This window comes from Fusarium venenatum (genome assembly GCF_020744135.1).
Source record: "Fusarium venenatum strain MPI-CAGE-CH-0201 chromosome Unknown EDB82scaffold_3, whole genome shotgun sequence".
In the NCBI taxonomy this organism is placed as follows: domain Eukaryota; kingdom Fungi; phylum Ascomycota; class Sordariomycetes; order Hypocreales; family Nectriaceae; genus Fusarium; species Fusarium venenatum.
The window spans coordinates 3815786-3831509 of record NW_027072131.1 but is presented as its reverse complement, the minus strand read 5'-3'; the positions used below and the strand labels follow the sequence as shown (position 1 = coordinate 3831509).

General features: G+C 47.9%; 4 protein-coding genes across 4 annotated transcripts; 3 read left to right on the top strand and 1 right to left on the bottom strand.

The window, feature by feature from the left end:
- Nucleotides 1-104: 104 nt before the first annotated feature.
- On the top strand, nt 105-3193 carry EDB82DRAFT_506705 (uncharacterized protein). Its single transcript, XM_065608767.1, has 2 exons — nt 105-293; nt 366-3193. The coding sequence occupies exons 1-2, from the start codon at nt 179-181 to the stop codon at nt 2750-2752; spliced, it is 2502 nt and encodes an 833-aa protein (XP_065463989.1). The 5' UTR covers nt 105-178; the 3' UTR covers nt 2753-3193.
- A 3655-nt stretch (nt 3194-6848) lies between these two features.
- On the top strand, nt 6849-11511 carry EDB82DRAFT_433495 (uncharacterized protein; the record flags this gene model as incomplete). The annotated part of the gene is made up of 11 exons (XM_025727558.2): nt 6849-7398; nt 7454-7588; nt 7635-7717; nt 7768-7871; nt 7921-8205; nt 8256-8349; nt 8401-10096; nt 10440-10680; nt 10730-10769; nt 10824-10948; nt 11004-11511. The coding sequence occupies 11 exons, from the start codon at nt 6849-6851 to the stop codon at nt 11509-11511; spliced, it is 3861 nt and encodes a 1286-aa protein (XP_025582012.2).
- A 549-nt stretch (nt 11512-12060) lies between these two features.
- On the bottom strand, nt 12061-13086 carry EDB82DRAFT_527018 (40S ribosomal protein eS1; the record flags this gene model as incomplete). The annotated part of the gene is made up of 5 exons (XM_025727557.2): nt 12061-12204; nt 12266-12767; nt 12841-12866; nt 12927-13011; nt 13073-13086. 5 exons carry the CDS (start codon nt 13084-13086, stop codon nt 12061-12063), a joined length of 771 nt encoding a protein of 256 aa, XP_025582011.1.
- A 661-nt stretch (nt 13087-13747) lies between these two features.
- On the top strand, nt 13748-15423 carry EDB82DRAFT_506694 (uncharacterized protein). The gene has a single exon (XM_025727554.2). It carries the CDS (start codon nt 13932-13934, stop codon nt 15117-15119), a length of 1188 nt encoding a protein of 395 aa, XP_025582010.2. The 5' UTR covers nt 13748-13931; the 3' UTR covers nt 15120-15423.
- Nucleotides 15424-15724: the final 301 nt, after the last annotated feature.

The window sequence follows — 15724 nt, the reverse complement described above, 5'->3', positions numbered from 1 at the left end:
GGGAAGCGGATGTAGCGTGGTGGGGTCCTTCCTTCCAATGTTCCATCCATAGGTCGTATCAGGTTGGGATTTTTAGCCCATCATCTCTACTCTCTACCTTTACACTTACTCCTGTCTCGCAACAAGAGTAACGAGTCACATCGACTGTCAATCATTAAAGCATCAATCATATGGTATCATGAAGCGCAGTCATTATGCTTGCGACCAATGCCGAAAGTCGAAGCGAGGATGCGATGCGCCACCCCTTCTCGGCCCTAGCTCACCAGCATGTAATAGCAACCGCGATGGGTTCGGTAAGTCAATAGATGGGCGCTTTTCACATCTTGGTACATGGTAACTAACGGCAGGCTCTTCTTTGGGATCAGCGTCTGAAAGTGGTCACGAGTCTTGCTCCTATTGCGCAAAGACAAACAAGACGTGCACTATGGACTGGGCTTGGTCGCAGATACAAACTGCATCTATCGTGAGTGCTGTCGCTGCTGCTGCTCCTCCTCCACCCCCACCTCCCCAACAAGCGCCAGGTACGTTTGGCGAGAGCGCAGATGTCCGAGTGAAGCGGGAGAGGCCTGAAACAGCACAAGCTTTTGATGATAAGAGTTTGTTGCCAGTGTCAAGGCAAATGGATACTGCGGCACCATATGCCTTCCAACAGTCCAATGCGCCAGGCTCAAGGCCTGGCCCTCATACAATAACACATTCTTCCGTAACGGCCACCCCTTCTACATCAACCTTGATCCAAGCAACATACAATCCAGGCAATGCACTTCCCATCCACCATCATGGTCACTTAGCGAATCACTTGCCAGTATCTACATACACAATGCAAGGGTCGCGAATGCCCAACCAGTATAACAGCTCCTTGCCTGGATCACAACCGGGAACAAGAGACTCCCGGTCTCCTGCCGACGATGCTTGGAGTAGAAATGAGTCGACAAGAATAAAACGTCAGCGCACATCATCAACATGGACGGATCGACGCACAAACTCGTTGTCGCCGTTTTCAATTGACCAGACCATGATGACAAGTTCCAACAACCAATTCATTTCCACCAATCTCCTACAAATATATCATGATGTACTCGAGCACAATCTCTCTTGTTGGTTGACTGAAGTAACATGCCCTTACAGAGCACCTGGTTATATTACGGGTGGCAGTTATGCTCCTACTGAATGGGGGTCGTCGTGGTCAAATCGCATTTACCGTCGCACGATCAATCTTGACCATGCGATATCGACATCCAAACTTACTCGACTAACTCATTCCGAAAACCAAGCTTCTGCCAAAGCACTACAGCTCGCAATCATGGCCTTTGCTACGCAGTGGGCGCAGGGCAGTCGCCGTCAACGGCAAAGCTTTCCGACTGATGACGAGACACCAGAAGATATACTTGACGACATCACCGAGGAGTTTGACCGCAATATTCAGCGTAATATCTGGGAGCAGGCCAAAAGAGCACTGCAAGATGTCACCGATGTTGAATCATATCGAGTGGCTACAGCGGAATTGATATTTGGCCTGACACAAAAGCCGTGGACTCATGATGATGAACCTAGCCGCACGACCAGAAACCCTAACCAGCTATCAACCCCACGGCCCGAGGTTGATATGAAGTCATTGAATGCAGAACTTGGCGATATCATCTCACGAGATGGCTTACCAGTCTTTATAGAAAGAGCCGCGCGTAAGATGCACGCTCTCAAGTTCCGATTTGATTCAGGACGACGTGGTGTCACTGGGCCTTTTACAAGTCCCAAAAACAGTGACGCATTGTCCATGATGAACCCAGAGGACCGTGGTACTGTTGGGTTGCTGTACTGGCTTGCTGTTATGCTGGATACTGTTTCCTCATCCATGAGTGAGCGTCCAGTTGTTGTGGCCGATGCAGACAGTCAACATGATGATGCAGATGATGATCTCGACGCGACAACAAATGGGCGATGGAACGTACCACTGTTCATCCAGGATAGCCTGGAGCAACCGCATATGTATCATGCCGTGCATTGGCCTTGCTCATATGAATCAGCTGCTGAGGCTGTCACAAAGTCGGCACCTGTCAAGGTCCTTCTGTTTCGGCATATCTCGTACCTTCAAAATATCCTGAGGAGAGGTGGCCATGGGAACAAAGTTGAAGAAACCATCGCAAATACTACCTCATTGTACCGATACTGGAACATGACACATGGCGCCTTCTTCAAAGAGCTGCTCCGCGACTACGAATCGGTTCCAGGCCGTCTCCAAAGCTGGTTCGTCTGTATCTCAGCTCATTGGAACCTCGGCGCCCTCATGCTCGCCGATCTTATCGAATATGTAGACAAGAACGAGTTAGGAGAGGCAAACGCGTCTTCCGCCCGGCTATCCAGCAAAACGGTTACGAGAATGCGTGAATCGAGCGCCAAAGAGCTGTCTGAGTTGGCCAAGGTGTCAACGCCCAGCCAAAATTTTACCAGTTTAGCAACACCTCAGATGTCGCATTTCCATCATGCGGTGAACGAAGCAACAATCCTTACCGAGCCATGGACTATACTTCTCATCAGAGCCTTTGCCAAGGCAACTATGGTCTTCTTACAGGAAGCAAAGGATTATCTAGAGTACGGCTCAACAGCATCAACAAACCCCAGTATTGACTTCCAAGAGAGCATGCGTCGAGCGCAAGATTGTATAAAGGGACTGTGGATCCTAGGTAAGAAGTCTGACATGGCGAGGAAATCGGCAGATACCTTGGCGGCAGCCATGAGGAAACTGAGATTGTGATTTAATTATATAATAAGCAGGCATTGGCTTCATCTATACCCTATATATATTCTATAATCGAGAGATATTCCCTGACATCATAGGCAAATTCGATTAGAAGCGCATATTATCGCTTTCTCATTGAGTGCCATCACATTAACAAACAATACTTTCAACATGTGAGAGTTGAACTGTCACAATCTGAAAGAGAGGCTGAATATCTGAACACCCTGGGCAGGAGCGGTTTCGGCGACTACTTTACCTGGACCACGGCTGCTGGTAGTACAGCAGCGGGAGCTGATGAATTTATATACTCCAAGTGATACCATCACCCTCATTTTCAACTCAAAAAAATCCAAATATTGTGATGCAGGGTAACTGGTATGCTTGTGGGAAAACTAATAACTAGTTCCATACTTGCAGAAAGACATTCAGGTACTAACTCACGAGTGCATGCAAAGTTGCCAACTGTAGAAGATGTGAGATTGTCTCACATTCTGGTTCAGCTGAGAAGTGTCTTGAGTTTCTTTCTTTGCTCGGACTGATCGGCTAAAACCAGCATTTCAAGCCACACTTTGCTTTTTACACCCTCTCACATACGTACATCGATCGCATCCTTGAAAAGTGCATCCTTGCTGTAAATCTTGTTCTAAAAGTCTCAGATCCTGCACTCAGTGAATCAGTATCGGTACGGTACAACTGACACCTCTAGCCTGACATGGCTTCGATAGCTCGTCGACTTGACAGGGCATGTCACATCCCTCGACAGAAGGCCCAGTGATTTGTGCCTTGCTCATATGCTGATCCCTCGCCCTTGTTGTGTGTAATCCTGGTATGTGCAGTGCCGACGTAAATCATGAACCCGTAACCGTGGTACTGGCTGGGTGACAGATATGACAGGCAAGACATGGGCGACTATCATATTGATAAGTGACGAAAGGGAGAATGGAAGTTAATCATGAGCGGAGGGAATGATCAAATGGTCCCGGCGTTCAGGTCGTCAACTGAGACCACATAAATAGGACGTGGGGACATGACTGAGACTCAGAGCTCCCTAGTCTGATATTTCTTATTCCTGTTCTGCCTGCGGAAAGAAATCTTCATACTCATGCGTGGAATTCGTCATGTACTCCGTAACGGATGGATGGAATTTCAGGGCAAGACAAACGTGGGCTGCGGTGCGAGGACGGATAACTCGTCCAACTACGACTGCCCAAAGGAGGGTTGAGAAAAGAAGCCACTCAACCCTTTGAGTACGGAAATATCCATTACTTGGCATAGTTTGCGTGCCTTCCAAGGTATGCTTGTATCCCATGCAGAGCTGAGTGTGGATAACAAATCTAAGATCAAAAACCTCAAGGTTACGACAACTCGACATGCCACAGCTTTCGACAGGTAAAGGCAAGCTTACATCTGGATGTTGAGCCATTCCTGAAAGGTTCATTATTGTCATGACAATGATATCATATTGCTGGGAAATCGAACCATCTGCTAGCGATTAGCCTACAGCAACTCAAGAGTTCCTGAACAAACTTGTTCTGTCCCGTCGAGCATGTCTCGAGATGGAAAAAAGGTCCCATCTAGTGCTTCTTTCTTTGAACGCACGCGTAGTGTAGCCCACTTCTCCCAAGATGACAGCGTTCCATTCATCACTTCTGTTTCTAGAAAGATAGTATCGAGTCTAAGACAAGATCTACTCATTCCTAAACGCCAGAAAGCCGCGGCGCGTGGCAAAGAAAGGCCGAAAAGTGACGGATTTCGGAGCCCTTTTCTGTTCTGTGCAGCCCTGCAGTCACTTTCACATTATTGCCGCTCTACCTATCAGCTTGGCAACTACCTTGTCGTACACCATCAGGGCTCTGCGGAGGACGGTCCGCCAAACAACAACACAATCTTTGTCTCACTGGACCTGGTACGGAGTACTGGGCAGTTATCCGATAGGACAGTCTGGTAAACGAGAACAGAAGGGATGTACTGTTTAGACTTTGATTCGTATGAACCCGTCGAGAACGACGCGGAACTGAAAGTTAATAGCCATATGTTGTATGCATCATGTTGAGTAATCGATATGGTGAAAAGACTAGCCAAGAAAATACAAAGCAAAGAGCGCTTGTCGATCATTGGTATGATTCAGTTTGTTGATCTTGAATATAGTATGTCTCCGTTGGAGAAATGCTTCAACACTTGTTGCTTTTTCCAAGGCGTCAAGAACTAATTCTTTCAAATTCGTCGTCATAGCTCAAATCATTAGCTATGCAACTAGCCATGAACAAGTCAAAGCAAAGTGAAGAGAAGGGAGGCAAGACCAACATGGCAACGGACCTCGGCATGTAGCCTCCTCGAATAGCATTTGTCCTTCCGGACCGCGAGCAACGCAGCTGTATCGATAGTCTCCTCCAATACTCATCCATCCTTGAACATGTCGCAGACCAGCCCGCAAAACGGAGCTTCTTTGTTCGGGATTGGTATGCGCAGTATAGATTTTGTGGCCAACCGAGGGAGCCTGTCTTGAAGGCATGCGGTACAGAACGCATGCATTTACTGTTCACATGAGCTTAATCGAATCTTTGCGAGGCAAACGTGAACCGTTGAAGGCCTCCCGCTCTGGAGTTGAAACCAGAATTCATCTCTGGGGTAAAGTCAGCACGTGGCGATGCACAAAGGTTGCAGCTCTGAATTTAAGACTTCCTGCAAACTGACCTGATCGTTGAGTGGGGGTATACCATTATCTTGAGCCTGGCCCCATACTGTCACAGTCAGTCGAATATAATCCTTGTCACAGGACGTAAAGAGAGTATGCCGCGGGACCATCTACTAGAGCCAACATAAACTTCTGAATCACTGCCATGCCGTGTCATGGGCGCTGCATACGGCGGCGTTATCTTGTTGCCTGTGTTCATAACGCTAATCTCTTTGATATCTGTATCGTTTCAGTATCGAGAACCGTTAGAAGGCGTCGAGAACACGTGGGTTTAAACTCAACTGATCCTCAAAGTAACGGCTGCGTCTTGTCGCAACAATGATTTTAAGCTATTGAGTCAGCCAAGGCTCGAGAAACGATTTCAAGCAACTCAGCAGACATTTCTCTAGAAAGTCCTTTCTACTCCCTAGATAGGCAAGGCGATCCCTACAATATCTTTCCAATATTGATGACGCCGGTTTCTGCCATGAAGGAAGTGTTACGTATAGCAAGGGTGACCAACTGCAAGCCTGAGCCACAGAGTAGAAGATCAATGCAGGTAATGATATGCGAGTCAGTGTGGCCTGACGAGGTTCTTCGTAAAACCCAAAAGGACGCGCATTCAGTATATTGAGTTGAGGTCAGTCAGTAGCAGAATCATCAGAGACATCCTTGGCTCCATCAAGAAGCCACATGCTGTGGGTACGTATGGTTATCTTCACACGCCCTGAATTGCAGGGCGAGGATTGATCTTCAAGACAAGGCCCGTCATAATCGATGGCTTTAAACAAGGGTCCACTGCCACTTTAGATTGATGGGTTCCGGTTTCCAGGGTGCAGTAAAGCCTTGGAGAAGATCCATCCTATTGAGGTCGCATCGAGGAAATACCCCAGAAGCCCTTCCTAGAGAAAAACTGATCTATCCGTCGATAGTTAGTAGCGGTCCCTTGGCCCGAGTCCCCCTGGTTGAAATCATGTCTCATCGCTGTCACATTCCTTTGTGATTGACGAGGTTGCGGTGCTCCGTCCACATTCTCCGTACGCCGGGGCCGGCTCCGTATAGCCAGAACCCCCGGGCGGGTGTGTGAGGAATGCAGAAGCAATTATGACAGGTTAGTATCCGCAGTAAACTCAAGCCGAAGTTGCTGGGGAAATCAGGGCAGTGTTCATATCTCCCAACGTAGTCAATCCGTCGAGACAGTCCCAGACGGAAAAAAACGCTCAATTGACAAGAGACCGGTTGTAATGAGTATCAATATTGCAATAGACAAGATGAAACATCTTTCCCAGGGCAGATTGCCACTGCCGTTACGCCATGTAAGACTATATAAGATGTTCCTGCTATCTCAGGTTTAACCCAACGGTCAACTTCAAACAATCCCCATTGTCTTTTTCTTACCTTTTCTTCACTCTTCGGGGGGTTCTCTTCATAATGGATATGGCGAATCTGACGCAGGATCATATCCTGTACGACTCTATCCTCGAACTTGGCCAGGGTGATTGTATCGATACTCAATTCTCAACAGTAACTTCTGCGTTCTATCACCATGCAAAGAACCATCCAGACACCACAGCTCTCCGCGATCTCACGGGTTCCCCAAAGGAGTTGACATATCAAGAACTCGCAAACAGGGCACAAAACTTGGCTGCACATCTCATTGCTCAAGGTGTCTGCTCGGAATCGCGAGTTCCCCTTGTTGCTAAAAGGGGAAGTGACATGGTCATAGGCATATTAGCGATCCTTTCCTGTGGCGCCCAATACGTTCCCCTCGATGGCGGTGTCGTTCCTGACGAAACTATTCGTCGCGTGTTGGAAGAGTCACAGGGTGGTGTAGTTCTTTGTTTGGCTTCAACAAAGCACCGCGTTGCATCCTACCTTGGCCATACTGTGGTTCCTATTGACCAAATAGCAACTCCCTCCCTTGAAGAGAACGCACACGTCGACCTTGCATCACCGGATAGCGGCTGCTACGTGATATACACATCCGGTGAGTGAACATTCCCGCTTGAGTTATCCGGTGGAATCTCCTAACAATATTATAGGAACAACAGGTAACCCAAAAGGAGTCGATATCACTCACAAGAATGTCGCCAACCTCGTGTGCTTGTCTCCTGGAAATATGGGCGTGGCGGTTGGTACTTGCGTTGGCTCGGTCCTCAACATCAGCTTTGACATGGGTAAGTTTCTTTGATGCATTTCGCTGCCAATTCTGACCCGAAACAGCAGCTTGGGAGATCTTTGTCTGTCTCTGTAACGGAGGCACACTAGTCCTTCGAGGTTCCAATTGGGAGTTAACCCTTCAACAGGTTTGTGCTCCCATCACTTAAATCACGGACAGGGACTTACTCCAGAATAGATCGATGTGCTCATCTGCACGCCTACGATCCTTTCCAGATACCACCCAACACAGTTTCCCAGAATAAAGACTGTTGCCACAGCCGGAGAGCCCACCACAAAGAGGTATTTATCTTTCCAAGCCATGGGCTCCATTCGTTACTGACTGTTGCAGACTTGCCGATTTGTGGGCAGAGCATGGCACATATTGGAACTGTTGCGGACCAACCGAAACAACTATCGTCAACACCATGCACAAGCACACTGTTGGAAAGGAGCTATCAATCGGTCGACCGACTCCGAATAACAGAGTTTATGTGCTCGATGACGAGGGCAAGCCGACACCTATGGGCGCCGTTGGGGTAATGTGGGCTGGCGGGCTTGGAGTATCTCGAGGCTATATTGGTCTTGATGACAAGACAGCAGAGAGATACAAGCCAGATCCATTTTCCAAAGATGGGTAAGTGAACTCCTCCATCATCCTCGTGCAAATATTGACACACAAAATAGATCAGTAATATACAACACGGGAGACCTCGGCCGTTGGCAGCCTGATGGATCAATCGAGATTCTCGGTCGAGTTGACGACCAAGTCAAAGTCAAGGTACGTCCAAATTCCAAAGTATACTCTTGTCCAAATCTAACCTTTGCCAAGGGTTTTCGTGTAGAGTTGGATGGCGTAACCGCATCTCTGGCATCGGCGCCCGGCGTGTCTCAGGCGACTGCGCTATTGATCGATGGAGAGATCCATGGATTTACCACCCCACGAAACTGCGATGTAACTACGACGATTAAGCATATGCGTAAATACCAGCCCTACTATGCTGTACCAACACACCTCCACCCCCTGGACGAACTCCCCTCAACGCCGAATGGCAAGATCGACAAGAACAGACTCAGGGTATTGGCCTTGGCTGAGCATAGCACTACCACACAAGCATGCGAGGGTGAGAAGGTCCAAGAGCCTCGTGTTGAACTCAAGGTCCAACCCTCTATGTCCACTTTGGCAACTCTTACAGACAAGTTGGACCTCGAACGCGGCATTCCTGATAAGACAATGGCCCGACCGCTTAGAGGTCTAAGACGCAGGATCTTCATTGTCTATCGTACACTGTTCAGTTTGATCGGATTACTGAACTTGGCAGCATTAATCTGCGTGATCGCTCTTCGTCTTGATTCCGAGTGGCTGGGTATCATCACCGCCATCAACCTCGCAGTTGCAGTGCTCGTACGACAGGAGACGGTGATCAACATCCTGTACACTATCTTCTGCTCAGTGCCAAAGAGTTTACCACTCTGGGCCAGGGTTCGCTGCGCCAAGATTTATCACCTGGGTGGTTTACACTCCGGTGCTGGTGTTTGTGCTACTGCATGGCTAGTCATCTCAACAGTCCGTGGGACAATCTGCAATGCAGGTTTCTGCGAAGGTCATGCGACCGTTTCCTTGGCGACACAGGTCGTATCCTGGATTCTATGCGGACTTCTGTGTTCCATGGTTGCCACTGCATGGCCTTCGTTTCGTAAGCAGTACCACAACGTCTTTGAGCGTTTCCACCGTTTCGCAGGTTGGACGTCGCTGGGTCTGTTTTGGGCCCGTACGATTCTGGCTATCAATGATTCTCGACCTCGAGACCATGATCTTGGGCTCGCCTGTGTCAAGAGTCCAGACTTCTGGCTTTTGATTGTGGCAACTTTGAGTATTGCCTCTTCATGGTTCTTCCTGCGTAAGGTCCCCGTAGAGGCCGAAGTGCTTTCCGATCATGCAGTCCGACTACATTTTGATTATACCGTTCCCGTAAACGGTAGTTTCACACGCATTTCTCAACGCCCGTTGCTCGAGTGGCATTCTTTTGCAACCATCCCAAACCCAGAGGCCAATCATCACGCCAAGGGCTATTCGCTGGTAGTCTCCAACGCTGGCGATTGGACACGTTCGTGTATCCAAAACCCACCGAGTACGATTTGGGTGCGTGGTGTGCCGACTTGTGGGGTGATGCGTATCTCAACTCTCTTTAACCGTGTCGTGATTATCGCCACAGGCTCCGGGATTGGACCGCTACTGGGACATATAGTCAAGCAGCCGTGTCCTACGCAGCTGATCTGGTCCACAACACGACCTGAAAGCACATTCGGCAAAGAGTTTGTCAGCCAGGTCCGAGATGCGCTTCCAGACGCGATTATCTGGGACACGAAAGCCCAGGGTCGGCCAGATCTTGTGCGAATGGGCTATAACGTGGCCAAGAACTTTGACGCCGAAGCTGTGATAATCATAGCAAACGAAAAAATCACCAAAAAGGTCGTGTACGGTCTCGAGACACGCGGCATTCCGGCTTTTGGGGCCATCTGGGATAGTTAAGCTGTCCCGTTGTACATTGTCTGTTGTTTCTCCGTACACTTTTCAAGCTTGACTTGACATATTTGTTACTGGCGTTCTTGGGTGTTTCTTTCTCTATATCTTTTCATTCATTTTTTTATATGCTTTTGTTTTGCTTTGTTGCCTGAACAGATTGCTCAACGCGATTGAAATTGTTCACCAGAATTGTTTGTCTTTTGGAAGATCAAAAGTTGGAGTGACATCATGGTGCTTAGAGATTAGATATGCAAGTATGCAGTAAACCGATGCAAATCGGCGAGACCTTACCCGAAATGGCAATTTTGAGATCTACACAATTGACTTTGCTCAACGTCTTCAAGTATCTACTGTGATAAGAAATATGCTTTCTTTGCGACGAGTAGTTACGACTGTGGTCCCCTCGGTTGGGCGCCAGGCTCTTCGGGCTGTGCCTGCAAGCACAAGGCTGTACTCTCAGGCCATTGGCCCTTTGGTATATGACTTACATGAGCCTGCCCAACCAAAGACAGATAAGAAGAACTCACCTATTCTCTTCCTTCACGGTCTGTTTGGATCAAAGAAGAATAACAGAGCTATCAGCAAGTAAGTTAGGGTTTCCAATTCGTATACCAATGAACTAATGAGAAAATAGAGCTTTGGCTCGCGATTTGGGAAGATATGTATATGCACTCGTATGTACTAAACTCAACGGTTAACGAGTAGAGGAAACTAAAATCAGCTTATAGGATCTCAGAAACCATGGCGAATCACCCCATGACACTCGTCATGACTATAGTGCCATGGCTGAGGATGTAGCTCAGTTCATTGAGGGCCACGGTCTCAAGGAAACAACTCTCATCGGTCACTCGATGTAAGGCACCAACCACCACTTGATAGTGTTCGATGAAGGAGCTAACATGGTTCAGGGGAGCCAAAACTTCCATGACTCTGGCACTTCGCTCTCCAGACCTTGTGTCTGATATTGTCGCCGTTGACAATGCCCCAGTGGATGTCTCACTCAGCAGAGATTTCCCCAAGTACGTCCGCGCCATGAAGAAGATCCAGGAAGCTGGTGTCAAACGCCAATCCGAAGCCGACAAGATCCTCAGCGAGGTTGAACAGTCTCTGCCTATCCGACAGTTCCTCCTCGGCAACATGCACCTGCCCGAAGGTGAGAAGGTGCGCAAGTTCCGCATCCCTCTTCACACCCTTGGCAAGGCGTTGGACAACCTTGGAGATTTTCCATACAAGAACCCCAACGAGATTCGTTTTGAGAAACCCGCCCTGTTCGTTCGAGGCACACAAAGCAAATATGTACCCGATGACGTGCTGCCTCTGATTGGGCAATTCTTCCCCAAGTTCCGACTCGTCGATGTCGATGCTGGTCACTGGCTCATCTCGGAACAGCCTGAAGCGTTCAGACAAGGTGAGTAACATGCGAGATGTGCAGAGGGTTTGAACCACATACTGACAGACATTCCACAGCTGTGGTTGAGTTTCTTCAGAAGCCTGAGTGACGCAACTGAACTGGATATCATGGGTCATGTCCCACTAATTGAGGCGAGTTCTAGACAATATTTTCAGTCGCCTCTACAGACCTGCCCTACCCGTAATATGTGTGTAGATAGATGATATACAAAATTACCATTCGTGAATGTAAGTTCAACGACATGGTGGGAATGGAACATTGTATAGCGAGGGTATCAAGGTGGATTTCTTCTACGGCTCTCATCTCATAACGTCCTTCACAACCAGCGCCAAATCATCACAAAATCCCAAGTCGTAACAAGTCACATGTCATAAGTCATTAGGCGTGTTGACTGAACGTTTGTTTTTACCATTCAAAGGAACATGAACCAATCCCCCGAGCTCCCTTTTGTGATGCTACGCCATTTGGACGACCGAAAAAATTTGGTAGGGATGAGTTTATTCGCCGCGAGGCCCCTATTGCCTACCCCGCGCCAACCTGCCAAAATAATCCTTTTAAACCTCCTCAAGGACACGCTCCTTGAACTCCCGCTCAACCTTCTGGCCCTGGTCGTCGGTACCAGACTCGCCGTGCAGAGCCATCAAGGCACCGAGGTCGAACTTGGGGGCCTTGAGAAGCTTGACCTTTCGGATGTGGACCTGTGATTCGTATATTAGTATGAAGCATTCGACATGTCAAGGGACAAAAGCGTCTACTCACGTTCTGGAGAGGGTAGATGCCCTGGGTGGACTTCTCAATCTCGCGGCCAATGACCTCGGGAATGAGCTTGGAGGTAAGCTGGGTGAGAGTGCAGCTTGAAGCCTCACGCTGGATGATGTCGGTCATCTTGCGTCGGATGGCTCGGATCTGAGAAGAGGCGGCGTATGTGGTCTTCTTGACCTGGTTTCCTCGTCGCTTGGTGAAACCAATGGCGAAGAGGCGGATGAGGTAGTCGTCGGTAGTCTTGACAGTGACGTTGGCCTCAATCAGAGTTTGCCACTTGCGGACGAGAGATCGGAGCTTGTCGGAGGTGAAGTCGAGACCGTGGAAAGCAGTCAAGCAGTTCTTGCCCTGGACCTCGTCGACACGGAGGCGGACCTTGCGGAAGGAGTGGTCCTCATCCTTCTGGAGATCGGCCAGAGAGACCTCGAGGATACGGCCCTTAAGAGCGTCGTTGGCGTTCTTGAGACCAGTGGTTCGGTTCACAAGGGTCTTGCCGACACTGTAAATTGGTTAATCGCCATATCCCACAAAAAAGTTGACGATTTTAAATCGGATTCGTGGTCGCAACTCACTCTCGAACGTTGAAAGGGTTAGGGGCCTGGAAGATTTCGAGTTAGCCATGATGGATCGCTGCGTGTCGAAATTCGAGATGACCAACCTTGATCGAGTACCAGTCCTTTCGGGAGAAGGGGTCGACCGTCTTCTTCTTGAGGCCCTTCTTGCCCTTGGAGAGTCTCTTGTTCCTGAAATATCGCGTAAGCCCATTATGTTCATTGCTGCTCGTCGTAGGTAGGTGATGCTCACTTTCCAACCGCCATGTTTGCTGGCTTGTGTGTGAACCGTTGGAGAGATGGTACTGGTGAAAGAGTGGTGGAGGGGCGAAATGATTTTTCAACTTCTCGTGTGAGCAGCTTAGGTCGCTAATTTCTCACAAAACGAATTAGGTCTTTCTTCACGTGACGCTGATTATGTAAGGCCACTTTTATTGGATCGTGCATTCACTTTCATAACAAATATTTTGAAAGCAATTACAGAGGGAAAATATAGAGGAAACAATTTTATTTTGGGCATTTTGTGCCCCGGCACGAGCCTAATGCTCACGCCAATATGATTATATCGTTGTAGAGGGTTTTTTTTTTCTCTCTCTTGGGAGCAAGCATCCTGCCCGCGGGGGGAACCTAACACGGGGAACAGGTCTCTCCATGTTGGTGTCGTCGCCACCGCCGTGCGCAGACTAATAAAGTCAACTCGCTGTAATAAGTATAGCAACTTTACTTGTAATTAATAAAGATATTGCTGTTTCTACTAATATCTATTAATTATTTCCCTTAATTTAATAATTTAGTATCTGAATATTATTTCCAAGTACTATCTTTATATCATAATAAGTGCATCTATATCGATTTTCAAGAAGCAAAAGATTGGTTATAGCGTCAATTTTTTCGACTTTAGCTGCGCCACAGAATGGCAGCCACAGTTGTATGTGCCATCACAGTACCCCATCTACGTCAGCAGCTATCGGTTTATCATGTGTTCTCATGATATGATGCATGTAAAGCTAGAGCTTGTTGCAAGTAGCTGGCAACGCATATTTTAGATACCTAGTTACGACTCAAATCAGATTTCAAGTTCAACTCAATTCTTCGAACAAACAAATCTCATCATGGCGCCCTCACTTCTTCTACTGCCTTCACCTCCGCAACCTTCATCACCATCCACTCTCTCCGCTGCCTACAGCGCCCCTCTAACATCTGTCCTACAAAAGCTCAAGTCGGCGTCTTCTCCTCAAACTCTTGTCGTTGGTGTTGCTCTACCTATTCTCACGGGTCCATCGGCCAACTCAAAGCAAATCGCATGGTCAACCGCTCAATCTCTCCTCGCCAGTCTTTACACCCTCACATCAGTCATTTGCGCAAAGGAAGACATTCCCGTTGATGTTGGCGCTGGAAATGGAAGTGTGGATGTGAGAGTTGTTCTCATCGACCATGAGAAGGGACGACGCTATGAGCCCAATTTCGAGGGCCAGTATGAGGCTAATTGCACGGCTGTGTTAGACTTGGCTGCGTTTGCGACCAACGTTAGATCATGGGATATGTTATATCATCCCAGCTGTGAAGAGGGATATGAGTTACTATCCGTGTTTCTTCAACTTGCGGAGAGAAAACAGACATTCACACAAAACCAGCTCGTCGCTGTCGAGGGTGGGATCAGCTTGACAACAGAGCAAAAGCTTAATACTGAAGAGCTACAAAAAGGCTTCAACACTGTCTGTCTAGGAGGCACTTTTGACCATCTTCATCCCGGCCACAAACTTCTTCTCCACACGAGTGCTATTCTTCTCAACATTCCTCCAAAAGATTCTGACAAGACGTGCACACTTATCGTGGGTATATCAAGCGACGAGCTCCTTGCCAAAAAGAAATACGCAGAGGAGCTTCAGCCGTGGACAGAGCGCACTCAGGCTGTTCTGTCGTTTCTCGCTACGCTACTTGAGTATGACACAACAGCTGCGTCTCCTGCGACACAGTCTACACCTGACGAGACGATCGCTACTCTTCGTGATGGAAGAGTCAAGGTGCGATGTATAGTACTTCGCGATCCCTTTGGCCCACCCATTCACGAGGAAGATGCCGATGCAATTGTTGTCTCTGCCGAGACTCGCAGCGGTGGCAAGGCGATCAATGATCGCAGAACAGAAAAGGGCTGGAAGCCGCTTGAGGTGTTTGAGATTGATGTACTAGATGCTGAGGAAGTTGATGGGGAGGCGGTCAGTAAGACGGATGATTTCGCAACCAAGATCAGCAGTACGGCAATCAGACAGAAGCGGGCCGAGGCAAAGAGACTTTCGTAGGGTGGACAGCCATTAATAGAACATCTTTTAATGAGTGACGTTGAAAGGATCATGAAACATTGTCCGAGCGAATATGGCCAACTAAAGACAAGATGAGTGTTTGGTATTAAACGTTATGGTTGACACAGACCACCTGAGAATAATTGCATAAAATGCTATCACTTTTGACTCTATGAGCGCGTTTCAGAGAAGTTCGGCTTATGCATTATGACATGCGAATTCAATCAATGCTTAGTGTTATCTTGTTGTGAGACATGACACGGAAACAGGAATTGCCGCTTACAACGTCGTCACTCATCACTCTCAGTTTTTTGTGTAGGAATTCTTTCAAGATTGGGTATGTCATATATGCTATTTCTATGTCTTGGTAACTAGGATTTATATAGATTATGAGATTGAACTGATGAGTTGGTGGGTTTCCATGCTATACACACGATTTATCTGATTCTTTTTTTTTTTTTTGCTTTTTTTGTGTGTTTGCCTTGTTTCTTTTCCTTCTTTTTTTTTTTCTGTTTTTATAGGCTTTGTCCAGATGGATCTAAAGCGTCCTGTTTTTTGTAGTCAATGGGCTTTTAAGCTTCACCCAGACTCTTGTTGGCTTCCTT

What these genes read in the sequence shown, in the direction of transcription:
- EDB82DRAFT_506705 (XM_065608767.1), top strand. Translation starts at nt 179, where the DNA reads ATGAAGCGCAGTCATTATGCTTGCGACCAATGCCGAAAGTCGAAGCGA. An exon ending in TAGCAACCGCGATGGGTTCG is followed by an intron (nt 294 to 365) that starts GTAAGTCAATAG and finishes CTTTGGGATCAG; the next exon opens with CGTCTGAAAGTGGTCACGAG.
- EDB82DRAFT_506694 (XM_025727554.2), top strand. Translation starts at nt 13,932, where the DNA reads ATGGCGCCCTCACTTCTTCTACTGCCTTCACCTCCGCAACCTTCATCA.